The following is a 14,695-nucleotide window of genomic DNA, read 5'->3' on the forward strand; positions in this document are numbered from 1 at the left end:
ACTTGATTTTACGCTTACGGAATGAGTTTTATTGTTGCAAGTTGAGACTTTGTGGTTGCGAGATTGGGAAGGGCTGGCGTGTGGAATATTATTTTAAGCGCTACATGTTGAATAGTTTTGTCATATATATATAATAATTAGTGACATGACTAACTCTCCATCTCGGTTAGGCTCGAGGGATATGGTGCTAAATAAGTATTGATCTTTTAGACATAAAAGTACTAAAAATGTTAATGTAGCTATTATTGTTAGATGTAATGAAGAATTAATCTCACATGCAAATTTTGTTGGAGATTGATTCAATTTAAACGGGTGCCCATCATGTTTACTACTTGCGAGGTTAACAAAGATAGAAAAACAAGCCATATGGTAGCATATGCGCTGAGTCGCGATATGAATAAGCTCAGACTTGACCGGCTAAACCATGACATGAGTGATGCATATTGTAATCGGCGTCTTGTAAGAAGATGATATAGCTAGCCCTGGGCCCAGTTTAGTTCCTCAAAAATTTTGCAAAATTTTTCACATTCTTCATCACATCGAATCTTTGGACGCATGCATGAAGCATTAAATATAAATAAAAAATAAAACTAAAAATCCATGACACGAATCTTTTAAGCCTAATTAGACTATGATTGGGCACTAATTGTCAAATAACAACGAAAACGCTACCGTGGTCATTTTGCAAAATTTTTTGCATCTAAACAAGGCCCTGGTAGGAATGAAAGCGAGAAGGGTGGGATTAAGAGGTGATGGACTGATAGCTGAAAGAAAATGTCATGAACACGAGTAGAACTAAACGAGGGCGGGAATGAGGGGCAATGAAATGAGGAACGGAAGAAATTTACCCTTTAACACTACGGTAGAACCATCCATGGTATCGACTTGACTCTATCGGCTCAATTTTTTTTGTTTTTTTTTGTGGTGCTTATAGAGATAGTGTGTGTATATATATATATATATATATATATATATATATATATATATATATATATAAAAGAGTGAATGCATATTCATGTATTTGTATTATGATTAAAAAAATTATATAAAAAATAAAAACTGTCAAGAACTATAAAAATAATGAAAAGAACCACCACACAAAATAGAAAAACACAAAGGAGAAAGCAAAGGAAGCGAGCGGCCGAGCGCCCCCAAGCCCCACGGCGCAGCGAGCCCCACGATAACACAACTTCCCCACCTCCGCCACCGCCACACACGGCCCGGCCCCGCCTCCGCCGCATTGCCGCGCGCCGCCGGCCGGCACTCGCCGTCCTGACGCGAGAGGGAAGAGGCTCCAGGAAGCGGGGGTGCTGGCTAGGGGCAGCCTGTGCCCCGCCGTGGGATAGGAGGAAGAGGCCGGGACGTGGGCATGTGCGATCTGGTGGCCCGCACGGGCCGGCACCTGCAGCGCTACGAGAACGGCCGTCGCCTTGTGGCCGGGTGCGTCCGTTGGGGGGGAGCCCCCCCCCCCCCCCCCCCCCCCCCCCCCCCCCCCCCCCCCCCCGTTCCCCACCCCCAACGACCACAACTCTCCTCCCTCTCTACCTTCTCGCATCCCCACCGCCAAAGAAATGAAGCATTTTTATCTGCCTTCGATTCGATCTGATTGGGTCAGTTCGGTTGCGCTGCTTGCTTGGTTGGGCAGCTTAAAGGTTTGCTATGCTTGGATCGTTTTGGTTAGCAGCTGGAATGGATGCATGTGGCCTTGTTGGGCTCCGATTATCCCCGTGTTGTACTGCTGCTTCTATTGGGAGTAGGGTCGACCTCTCTGGCTGGCTAATTGTCCTAGGATGGTCATAATCGGTGAATAGTAGCCTCTTTGTGTGTCATTAGTCATTAGTACATTAGTTTCTTGGCAGCTTACCATGTAAGGGCCCATTCGCCACTTGTTTACCATTTTATTCTTCGCTACTTGTGGACTACTAAATTTCATGTCATCACAAGGTACTGTCAGCATAAGGGAACATGTGTTTTGTCCAAAATTGCGCTATTGTAGAAGGAATCGCTTGTGGACTGATGGAACTATCAGAAGTAGTTGTGTAGAAGAGTCCATTAGACATTGGATAATGTAGGCATATGTTCCCTGTAGTGGATTCTTATTCTAGGTTGGCACAATCGGATTAGTTTTATGCTTGGCATGAGCTCAGTATGTCATGTTCCGTCCTTCTAGGTCGGTTTTATTTAAAATTCTGCAGTAAATTTTAGGAACGAAGGTCATTCTTTCTTTTCTTTTTCTTTTTTAATTTTGTGATGTACAAATAGTGTTGAAAGAAATAGATAGATTTCTAGATTAAAATACATAGATAGGTCCGCAACTCCAGCCAAATTGCAGGGATCAGTTAGACCATGGAAAGGACCCTGTAGTGTGTTGGCTGTTGGGAATTCCTGTTCCTATGTGTACAATTAGGTACTTTTATGAGTGGTTACATAAAAACAGGTAGAACATATGTTTTGTCTTCTTGCTGCTTCATTGTTTGCTGACCATTAATGCAATGGCCAAATGTCGCTGTTGTTGTTACGTTAATGTTTCCTGTTGGTGATGTGAGCATTCGTTGCTTTATACTTTTATTCTTTCAAGTGGCTATAGACTTAAGTGTGCAAATCTTTTGCAACACTATTCCAATATTTTACGAAGGTGTCTGGAAAACCATCACTTAGTTTATTCTGCTTGTATTGAACTCTGTTCTAATCTTACTCCTTGATACAAACATATGTTGCAGTCTACTGAGCACTGTAAACAAAGGACTTAAGTTTCTAGTTTCTACTGCTACGAAGTAATCAATGGTACCATCTTCTACAGTATATAGAAAGCATCTGTTTTTACTTCAGCGAATGGTTATGCGTACACTGCACCAAGAAATATACCGTGGGGGTTTTGCCAATACCTTTTAGTTGACTACGATTTGTGTATCTCTGTAATCTCGAGTCTTATGGTTGTAGGCCCAGTTTCTTGTAATAATGTGAATGTTGCAATGTGTTTTACTTGTCTCATGCTTCTTCCTTGTTTGTATATAGGTGCATACCATTCAGATATAGAGATATTAATGATGAAGCTTCTGATGATGAACAAAAGAAACTTGTTGAAGTTCTCATGATCAGCTCCCAAAGTGGACCAGGTCTTCTATTTCCAAAGGTACGATTGATGTAAATAAACAACTAAACATATATCACAAAGACATTCACATAATTGTATCAGTATGATGTACGGAAAATCAGAAATTTGAGTATATTTTTTTTTGTGATTTAGCTTAACAAAATGGTTTATATGAAATTAGTTAGGCTATAGAGATTTTTCATCAGTTCTGTTGAGTTTTTTTTCTTTGGTATCATGCCCATATTACTGTGATTAACTAGATACTAAGAAAACAGGTGCCAATTTGCGGTCACTTAAGTCATTCAGGTATCGCTGGAAGATATCCAAGTGCCAACCTTATGATGCTCTTGCATTTCAACCTCTACATTTACCCATTTGTCAATATGTTGTACGCAGTTCTCTTATCACCATGATAGTGCCTATTTGGTTAATGATTTTTAATTTCTTGATGCAGGGAGGCTGGGAGAATGATGAAACTGTTGAAGAGGCAGCTGCAAGGGAAGCTATCGAAGAAGCTGGAGTTCGAGGAGATTTAGTGGTGAGACATTGTTTCTATGTTTTTATTTGATACAACATTAGGCCCCCTCCCACCCCGTAAAAAAAGGAAAAAGAAAAGGTGGGTGGGGGGGTGGGGTTAAGTGTATCCTTCCGTCATTTTCAAGACATAAATGGCATACTTTTTTATTGATATATGGCCTATTGCCTTTTTATGGAAAAATACATGCAAGAAAAACTTTGTGGAGGATCAGATCTTTTGAGTTAATTTGGAATCCTGCAAACAGTCTGGAGTCTAGAACTTAGTCTCGAGTCTTAAACTTTCACCTCTAACGGCTATGAATTTGTTACAATTTCTTCATAGTACACAACAAAATTTTATTGACGACTACAGTACTAGCATGCTAATAATGGTTAAGAATTGATCTCAAATCTTAACTCTGAATTTTCAACGGACAGCTGGTATGTGTCCACTTTGGTAGATGCCTCTCCCATTTGTTGATATTGGTGATGCTAGTCCCCACTTGTTCTTTAACGGGAATTCAACACATTCAAATCGAGGACCATTGTCTTTAAGAACAAAGTGCCAAGGATAGCTTAGCTTATTAGCGTATAAGTCCTCTTGATTTCATTTGTTGTTTACTCCCTCAGTTCCAAATTGCAAGTCGTTTTGGCATTTCTACATACATAGCTTTTACTATGTATTTAGACATAGCGTATATATAGGTGCATAGCAAAAGCTATGTACCTAGAAAAGCTAAAACAACTTACAATTTGGAACTGGAGGGAGTAGTAGGCCACTAAATTTAGTAGAGGTTTTAGTGATATGTATATACCTTTTGATAATGATTCAGTTAATATCATTCTCAGTGTGAAATCTTAATACTTTGCTGTGTAGCAATGATTAAGGTTTTTAAGTCTAGCTTCAGACAATAGACATTGTAGAATGACATTGATTAAGGCTTGAGGTATAATAGCATTATTGCAGTTCGGTTGCCATAAATTGTGGGAGTTGACTAGTGGTTTAAGGGGAGGATTTTGTTGTAGTTAACATGATGTAGACCTGAACCATGCTTTTATATCATGTTCTATCGTCTAATACTATATCAGTGCTTATTTCTCTATCTAGTTATGTTACTTCCGTATGTTGGTGCTGATAATAGTTAGCAGTTATTTATACACAAACACACTTCCAACCAATGAAACATGAATAATATCAAATAAAAGTACGACGCGGATGAATTTATTTGGCATTTTGGAACTTGGATCATCAGTGAACTTTCTTGACCAATTTTATGTAGAAATGCATGCTAAGTTAAAAATTGTAGTTTTGCATTTGTAAAGCCACTTGCCTTCGTTTACGTGTCTGCATCCTAGGCTTCTATAGTCCTAGCAAGTCTAGGGCTCTAGGCAAATGTCATGTCTCCATCTATTCAGGTATTCCCTGAAGATATAACTGGAGTTCGATAGTTGTTTGTTTGACTTTTGACTTTCTGAGCATTGTTTTTATGCTCTTGCTAAAGAGCTCTTCAGCCTGTTCGGTTGGCTGGTTCGTGAAGAAGTACTGCTGGCTGGTTTGTGTGAGAGAAAAATACTGTTCCGGCTAGAAATTTACGATCGTTTACGACAAGCCACAGCCAAACGAACAGGCTGCTTATTTGCTTTCATATGTCCTGATATCACATTTTACTGATTGGGCTACTTGTTCTGTGCATAAGCAACTGTTGGGCTTCTATGATTTTAAGAGCAAGCAACCCGAAGCTATGTGCAGAGCTGCAATCTTTGCCCTGCACGTGAAGGAAGAGCTAGCCTCCTGGCCAGAACAGAACACCCGGCAGAGGAGCTGGCTCACTGTTCCTGAGGCAGCAGAGCAGAGTCGTTACCCATGGATGCAAGAAGCTCTTGTGACAGGCTTCTCTGCCTGGCTTGAGAACTGGAGAAATGGTGGTGGCTGTGTGGATCGAATTGAAAGATGACACCACCTTAAGCATCAGGGGGCCGGCATCTGCTATTTCTTGGTGTTCCCTTTGCAGTGGCGGATGTGGGATGCGGGATAAGGGGGGGCTAAAACAACAGAGATGTTGATTTGCACGAAGATTTAACGGTGAAATCAAGTTTTTGCTACAGTAATTAACATTGAAATCAAGAAATTAGGGGGGGGCTGGAGCCCCCCAGCCCCCCCTTTGGATCCGCCACTGTCCCTTTGTATCTTGCTTGGACTAAATTTCCAGAACCTGACAATACATGAGGGCTCTCTGATGCTCAGTAGTTTGTTGACTTTATTCCTTCACCCATCCTCAGGATTACAATCTAATCTGTGTCTTCAACTGACCCGAGGATTGTTGGAATTGTAAGTTGCTGATTCTCGTGGTCGCCATCTATTTAACTCTTGTATCGAGTCTTGTCCATCATATGTGTCGTGTTGCCTTACTATGGGAGTGTGTTTGTAATGACAATATCGGAAGTACTCGTGTTGTTCAATTGCAACTCTCTGCTTACCCTCGGAATATGTTCTTGGGAGCATGTCATGTGAAAGTACACAGAGGAGATGGAAATGTTAAAGGTTTAAAATTTGAGAATTCCTATGTTGAAAGGTCTGTTTGGGGATTTTATTCCGTGCCCTTCGGATGTATTCCGCCAGGCATTTATGTCGAATGGATTTAACTGTAAAACTGAACCAAAAGAGAGAACGTGTGAATTTTCTGTACTTACTGTTTAGATTTTTATTAAAAGTGATACTTGTGAGTAGTGCTTAATGAGCCGGTCAATTTGATTTTATAGAAAAAAAGATTATGCAGAGCTCAGATGAGATGTGCGTGCTGTCTTCTGTAGAATCAGACGGATGTGGTGGACCTAACAAATCACTTGTGCACAGATAAAGGCTTTTTTTGATACATTCATATACACATAAAAAAAGTCTACCTGTGTTGGAATATATTGGTCTGGTCGCATCCAAACGGGGCCCGGCGTCATTGATGAAAAGGGGGTATTTTGGTGCTTACATGCTGAAATCGTACTTTCAAGAGCACAAGGCGGCTTGCATATGGGCTATTATGGCGGTTGGGGTTATGTGATCTGAACTGAAGTTGGTCAGGGTGCTACGTACGGGGCGTCGTGGGTATATATACCAGTCCAATAAACCACTTCTCTGCGCCTGCATGTTTTTTTTTATTACAGTATCCGCTTGCTCCTGTTCCGTCGGCCGCCCCACTACTCCTGCTCTGAGGCCCGCTCCGCCGGTGGTCACCCCGCGCTGCTCCTTCCCCTGCTCCACCATGCCGCCCCGCTACTTCGTACTGCTGCTTCTGCTCTGCGGCCCGCTTTCGCCTGACGGCGGGCACCGCCACGTGATGTGTGGCGACCGCTCCCTCGACCGCCCAGCTAGCCACTGAGGCCGCTGCGCAAGGAGAAGCGTCGGGGCCCTTGCGCAGAAGCCCTCCGGTCTCGCCTCTTGCTATGGTCGTGGCTAGGCCTGAACGAAAAACTCGTAACTCGCTAGCCTTGCTCAACTCGCTCGTTAGTGGCTCGGCTCGAGCTCGGCTCGTTTGAATTTTTAAACAAGCTGAGTCAGCACTTTACTCGGTTAATTAACAAGCCAGCTCGATTCAGCTCGCGTGCCAAAACGAGCCAAGGTAAATCAGATGACAGCAACTTGAATCAACCCATATATGTCTAGTCCAATTGGCCCAATATGAAAAACCCTAGCCCCCACTCCCACGCTCCCACCCCTAGGCCCTAGACTTCAACCCATCCGTCGTTCTGCGCAGGCCTAACCGCCAACCATGCACGCTCGGTTGTTCCCCTCCTAAGCAGCACGCAAACTAAATGCAAGTACTTTCTTCTTCACCCTAGCTAGGTTCTTCAGTCGCCAAGCCATTGCTTGCCCTTCACCCTTGCTTAGTACCTCGAAGTATTTCCTTGCTATCTTCACCATCTCAAACCATCAAGTCACATCTTGTGTTGAATCATCCATTCATTTATATTGTTATCTTTTTTATTTCAATTTAGCAAGCTTCAAATATGAGACCATTCCATATGCAATCCCTCATGTCTCATTAATTAATTCTTACCAAGCTTGCTTTCACATAGTACATGAAAATTCCATAATAAATAAGTATTTGCATGAATTCTATTTGCATTATTGTCTTGTGCTTAAACTAGATTGTTTATACAACAATACATTATTTTGGTTTTCATTAAGTAACTGTGAGATAACCTATTACATGTCCATACTTATTAAATGGGTTAGACCTTTAATCATATTGTCATTCAATCATCCAAAACACACTAAAGGGCTAGATGCACTTTCACGGGGTTGTCCTAGAGAATTATATCTTGACGCGTCTAGCAAAGATACTCCTGTCCCTCCTGACCTGTCCATAGCTGTGACTGTGGTTTCACGACCCACATGTTTCAATCGAGACATCCAGACACAGTTGCGTGTTGCTTCTACACATGCAGTCATTTTAATGTAGTAATTGTTTCCTTATCTTTTTTTTCTTCATTTATGTTAGTAAATTTACTAATATTTTGTTGAAATCTTGTTGTGTAGGACCATGAGAGGTACTAAAATTCGAACAAACACGGGAATTTTCTTCGGTTTCTATGTTTTTTCTATGAAATTGAACTGATTTCCTATAAAATTCCTATGTGATTGTAAAATTTCTACGTTCCAAACATGCCCTTAAAACGCAGGTGCGCACATAAATTGTTATTTAAGACTCTAAACGCTAGGCTTTAGCTTTTGGACAACAGTAACGTAGACATACAAGCATGTTAGCATGAGACAATATGCACATTGTTATTGGTGGTCTCCAAACTCCTAACACACTAAGCACTCTCCCTCTCTGCTATGATTTCAAAGTCTAAACCCACGCTCCTAACACGAACATGGATGTGATTTCTAGCAAACATATGCGACATCAAGTAACTAAGAACATCTCCGAGCGCCACTCTGAATCATTTGAATAAAAATTGCCAGGTGCATTCACGTTGTGAAAGTGGAGTTTTAATACTTGGGACAATGTTTTTGATACCATAGAAACATATTTTACTGTTGTGGGAATGGTTGGCAATGTGTAACTTGATTTTACGCTTACGGAATGAGTTTTATTGTTGCAAGTTGAGACTTTGTGGTTGCGAGATTGGGAAGGGCTGGCGTGTGGAATATTATTTTAAGCGCTACATGTTGAATAGTTTTGTCATATATATATAATAATTAGTGACATGACTAACTCTCCATCTCGGTTAGGCTCGAGGGATATGGTGCTAAATAAGTATTGATCTTTTAGACATAAAAGTACTAAAAATGTTAATGTAGCTATTATTGTTAGATGTAATGAAGAATTAATCTCACATGCAAATTTTGTTGGAGATTGATTCAATTTAAACGGGTGCCCATCATGTTTACTACTTGCGAGGTTAACAAAGATAGAAAAACAAGCCATATGGTAGCATATGCGCTGAGTCGCGATATGAATAAGCTCAGACTTGACCGGCTAAACCATGACATGAGTGATGCATATTGTAATCGGCGTCTTGTAAGAAGATGATATAGCTAGCCCTGGGCCCAGTTTAGTTCCTCAAAAATTTTGCAAAATTTTTCACATTCTTCATCACATCGAATCTTTGGACGCATGCATGAAGCATTAAATATAAATAAAAAATAAAACTAAAAATCCATGACACGAATCTTTTAAGCCTAATTAGACTATGATTGGGCACTAATTGTCAAATAACAACGAAAACGCTACCGTGGTCATTTTGCAAAATTTTTTGCATCTAAACAAGGCCCTGGTAGGAATGAAAGCGAGAAGGGTGGGATTAAGAGGTGATGGACTGATAGCTGAAAGAAAATGTCATGAACACGAGTAGAACTAAACGAGGGCGGGAATGAGGGGCAATGAAATGAGGAACGGAAGAAATTTACCCTTTAACACTACGGTAGAACCATCCATGGTATCGACTTGACTCTATCGGCTCAATTTTTTTTGTTTTTTTTTGTGGTGCTTATAGAGATAGTGTGTGTATATATATATATATATATATATATATATATATATATATATATATATAAAAGAGTGAATGCATATTCATGTATTTGTATTATGATAAAAAAAATTATAAAAAAATAAAAACTGTCAAAATCTATAAAAATAATGAAAAGAACCACCACACAAAATAGAAAAACACAAAGGAAAGAAAAGCAAAGCAGAGGAAGCGAGCGGCCGAGCGCCCCAAGCCCCACGGCGCAGCGAGCCCCACGATAACACAACTTCCCCACCTCCGCCACCGCCACACACGGCCCGGCCCCGCCTCCGCCGCATTGCCGCGCGCCGCCGGCCGGCACTCGCCGTCCTGACGCGAGAGGGAAGAGGCTCCAGGAAGCGGGGGTGCTGGCTAGGGGCAGCCTGTGTCCCGCCGTGGGATCGGAGGAAGAGGCCGGGACGTGGGCATGTGCGATCTGGTGGCCCGCACGGGCCGGCACCTGCAGCGCTACGAGAACGGCCGTCGCCTTGTGGCCGGGTGCGTCCGTTGGGGGGGAGCCCCCCCTGTTCCCCACCCCCAACCACCACAACTCTCCTCCCTCTCTACCTTCTCGCATCCCCACCGCCAAAGAAATGAAGCATTTTTATCTGCCTTCGATTCGATCTGATTGGGTCAGTTCGGTTGCGCTGCTTGCTTGGTTGGGCAGCTTAAAGGTTTGCTATGCTTGGATCGTTTTGGTTAGCAGCTGGAATGGATGCATGTGGCCTTGTTGGGCTCCGATTATCCCCGTGTTGTACTGCTGCTTCTATTGGGAGTAGGGTCGACCTCTCTGGCTGGCTAATTGTCCTAGGATGGTCATAATCGGTGAATAGTAGCCTCTTTGTGTGTCATTAGTCATTAGTACATTAGTTTCTTGGCAGCTTACCATGTAAGGGCCCATTCGCCACTTGTTTACCATTTTATTCTTCGCTACTTGTGGACTACTAAATTTCATGTCATCACAAGGTACTGTCAGCATAAGGAACATGTGTTTTGTCCAAAATTGCGCTATTGTAGAAGGAATCGCTTGTGGACTGATGGAACTATCAGAAGTAGTTGTGTAGAAGAGTCCATTAGACATTGGATAATGTAGGCATATGTTCCCTGTAGTGGATTCTTATTCTAGGTTGGCACAATCGGATTAGTTTTATGCTTGGCATGAGCTCAGTATGTCATGTTCCGTCCTTCTAGGTCGGTTTTATTTAAAATTCTGCAGTAAATTTTAGGAACGAAGGTCATTCTTTCTTTTTCTTTTTTAATTTTGTGATGTACAAATAGTGTTGAAAGAAATAGATAGATTTCTAGATTAAAATACATAGATAGGTCCGCAACTCCAGCCAAATTGCAGGGATCAGTTAGACCATGGAAAGGACCCTGTAGTGTGTTGGCTGTTGGGAATTCCTGTTCCTATGTGTACAATTAGGTACTTTTATGAGTGGTTACATAAAAACAGGTAGAACATATGTTTTGTCTTCTTGCTGCTTCATTGTTTGCTGACCATTAATGCAATGGCCAAATGTCGCTGTTGTTGTTACGTTAATGTTTCCTGTTGGTGATGTGAGCATTCGTTGTTTTATACTTTTATTCTTTCAAGTGGCTATAGACTTAAGTGTGCAAATCTTTTGCAACACTATTCCAATATTTTACGAAGGTGTCTGGAAAACCATCACTTAGTTTATTCTGCTTGTATTGAACTCTGTTCTAATCTTACTCCTTGATACAAACATATGTTGCAGTCTACTGAGCACTGTAAACAAAGGACTTAAGTTTCTAGTTTCTACTGCTACGAAGTAATCAATGGTACCATCTTCTACAGTATATAGAAAGCATCTGTTTTTGCTTCAGCGAATGGTTATGCGTACACTGCACCAAGAAATATACCGTGGGGGTTTTGCCAATACCTTTTAGTTGACTACGATTTGTGTATCTCTGTAATCTCGAGTCTTATGGTTGTAGGCCCAGTTTCTTGTAATAATGTGAATGTTGCAATGTGTTTTACTTGTCTCATGCTTCTTCCTTGTTTGTATATAGGTGCATACCATTCAGATATAGAGATATTAATGATGAAGCTTCTGATGATGAACAAAAGAAACTTGTTGAAGTTCTCATGATCAGCTCCCAAAGTGGACCAGGTCTTCTATTTCCAAAGGTACGATTGATGTAAATAAACAACTAAACATATATCACAAAGACATTCACATAATTGTATCAGTATGATGTACGGAAAATCAGAAATTTGAGTATATTTTTTTTGTGATTTAGCTTAACAAAATGGTTTATATGAAATTAGTTAGGCTATAGAGATTTTTCATCAGTTCTGTTGAGTTTTTTTTCTTTGGTATCATGCCCATATTGCTGTGATTAACTAGATACTAAGAAAACAGGTGCCATTTTGCGGTCACTTAAGTCATTCAGGTATCGCTGGAAGATATCCAAGTGCCAACCTTATGATGCTCTTGCATTTCAACCTCTACATTTACCCATTTGTCAATATGTTGTACGCAGTTCTCTTATCACCATGATAGTGCCTATTTGGTTAATGATTTTTAATTTCTTGATGCAGGGAGGTTGGGAGAATGATGAAACTGTTGAAGAGGCAGCTGCAAGGGAAGCTATCGAAGAAGCTGGAGTTCGAGGAGATTTAGTGGTGAGACATTGTTTCTATGTTTTTATTTGATACAACATTAGGCCCCCTCCCACCCCCTAAAAAAAGGAAAAAGAAAAGGTGTGGGGGGGGTTAAGTGTATCCTTCCGTCATTTTCAAGACATAAATGGCATACTTTTTTATTGATATATGGCCTATTGCCTTTTTATGGAAAAATACATGCAAGAAAAACTTTGTGGAGGATCAGATCTTTTGAGTTAATTTGGAATCCTGCAAACAGTCTGGAGTCTAGAACTTAGTCTCGAGTCTTAAACTTTCACCTCTAACGGCTATGAATTTGTTACAATTTCTTCATAGTACACAACAAAATTTTATTGACGCTACAGTACTAGCATGCTAATAATGGTTAAGAATTGATCTCAAATCTTAACTCTGAATTTTCAACGGACAGCTGGTATGTGTCCACTTTGGTAGATGCCTCTCCCATTTGTTGATATTGGTGATGCTAGTCCCCACTTGTTCTTTAACGGGAATTCAACACATTCAAATCGAGGACCATTGTCTTTAAGAACAAAGTGCCAAGGATAGCTTAGCTTATTAGCGTATAAGTCCTCTTGATTTCATTTGTTGTTTACTCCCTCAGTTCCAAATTGCAAGTCGTTTTGGCATTTCTACATACATAGCTTTTACTATGTATTTAGACATAGCGTATATATAGGTGCATAGCAAAAGCTATGTACCTAGAAAAGCTAAAACGACTTACAATTTGGAATGGAGGGAGTAGTAGGCCACTAAATTTAGTAGAGGTTTTAGTGATATGTATATACCTTTTGATAATGATTCAGTTAATATCATTCTCATGTGAAATCTTAATACTTTGCTGTGTAGCAATGATTAAGGTTTTTAAGTCTAGCTTCAGACAATAGACATTGTAGAATGACATTGATTAAGGCTAGAGGTAATAATAGCATTATTGCAGTTCGGTTGCCATAAATTGTGGGAGTTGACTAGTGGTTTAGGGGAGGATTTTGTTGTAGTTAACATGATGTAGACCTGAACCATGCTTTTATATCATGTTCTATCGTCTAATACTATATCAGTGCTTATTTCTCTATCTAGTTATGTTGCTTCCGTATGTTGGCGCTGATAATAGTTAGCAGTTATTTATACACAAACACACTCCAACCAATGAAACATGAATAATATCAAATAAAAGTACGACGCGGATGAATTTATTTGGCATTTTGGAACTTGGATCATCAGTGAACTTTCTTGACCAATTTTATGTAGAAATGCATGCTAAGTTAAAAATTGTAGTTTTGCATTTGTAAAGCCACTTGCCTTCGTTTACGTGTCTGCATCCTAGGCTTCTATAGTCCTAGCAAGTCAAGGGCTCTAGGCAAATGTCATGTCTCCATCTATTCAGGTATTCCCTGAAGATATAACTGGAGTTCGATAGTTGTTTGTTTGACTTTTGACTTTCTGAGCATTGTTTTTATGCTCTTGTTAAAGAGCTCTTATTTGCTTTCATATGTTCTGATACCACATTTTACTGATTGGGCTACTTGTTCTGTGCATAAGCAACTGTTGGGCTTCTATGATTTTAAGAGCAAGCAACCCGAAGCTATGTGCAGAGCTGCAATCTTTGCCCTGCACGTGAAGGAAGAGCTAGCCTCCTGGCCAGAACAGAACACCCGGCAGAGGAGCTGGCTCACTGTTCCTGAGGCAGCAGAGCAGAGTCGTTACCCATGGATGCAAGAAGCTCTTGTGACAGGCTTCTCTGCCTGGCTTGAGAACTGGAGAAATGGTGGTGGCTGTGTGGATCGAATTGAAAGATGACACCACCTTAAGCGTCAGGGGGCCGGCATCTGCTATTTCTTGGTGTTCCCTTTGTATCTTGCTTGGACTAAATTTCCAGAACCTGACAATACATGAGGGCTCTCTGATGCTCAGTAGTTTGTTGACTTTGTTCCTTCACCCATCCTCAGGATTACAATCTAATCTGTGTCTTCAACTGACCCGAGGATTGTTGGAATTGTAAGTTGCTGATTCTCGTGGTCGCCATCTATTTAACTCTTGTATCGAGTCTTGTCCATCATATGTGTCGTGTTGCCTTACTATGGGAGTGTGTTTGTAATGACAATATCGGAAGTACTCGTGTTGTTCAATTGCAACTCTCTGCTTACCCTCGGAATATGTTCTTGGGAGCATGTCATGTGAAAGTACACAGAGGAGATGGAAATGTTAAAGGTTTAAAATTTGAGAATTCCTATGTTGAAAGGTCTGTTTGGGGATTTTATTCCGTGCCCTTCGGATGTATTCCGCCAGGCATTTATGTCGAATGGATTTAACTGTAAAACTGAACCAAAAGAGAGAACGTGTGAATTTTCTGTACTTACTGTTTAGATTTTTATTAAAAGTGATACTTGTGAGTAGTGCTTAATGAGCCGGTCAATTTGATTTTATAGAAAAAA

General features: G+C 40.7%; 2 protein-coding genes across 2 annotated transcripts; both read left to right on the forward strand.

The window, feature by feature from the left end:
• The first annotated feature begins 1,130 nt into the window (after positions 1 to 1,130).
• On the forward strand, positions 1,131 to 6,172 carry LOC136541570 (nudix hydrolase 16, mitochondrial-like). The gene is made up of 4 exons (XM_066533503.1): positions 1,131 to 1,440; positions 3,016 to 3,133; positions 3,549 to 3,632; positions 5,308 to 6,172. Exons 1-4 carry the CDS (start codon positions 1,370 to 1,372, stop codon positions 5,563 to 5,565), a joined length of 531 nt encoding a protein of 176 aa, XP_066389600.1. The 5' UTR covers positions 1,131 to 1,369; the 3' UTR covers positions 5,566 to 6,172.
• A 3,605-nt stretch (positions 6,173 to 9,777) lies between these two features.
• On the forward strand, positions 9,778 to 14,491 carry LOC136541572 (nudix hydrolase 16, mitochondrial-like). Its single transcript, XM_066533505.1, has 4 exons — positions 9,778 to 10,114; positions 11,648 to 11,765; positions 12,180 to 12,263; positions 13,803 to 14,491. The coding sequence occupies exons 1-4, from the start codon at positions 10,044 to 10,046 to the stop codon at positions 14,058 to 14,060; spliced, it is 531 nt and encodes a 176-aa protein (XP_066389602.1). The 5' UTR covers positions 9,778 to 10,043; the 3' UTR covers positions 14,061 to 14,491.
• The last annotated feature ends 204 nt before the right edge of the window (positions 14,492 to 14,695 follow it).

Source organism: Miscanthus floridulus, chromosome 3, assembly GCF_019320115.1.
Source record: "Miscanthus floridulus cultivar M001 chromosome 3, ASM1932011v1, whole genome shotgun sequence".
NCBI classification, from domain to species: Eukaryota; Viridiplantae; Streptophyta; class Magnoliopsida; order Poales; family Poaceae; genus Miscanthus; species Miscanthus floridulus.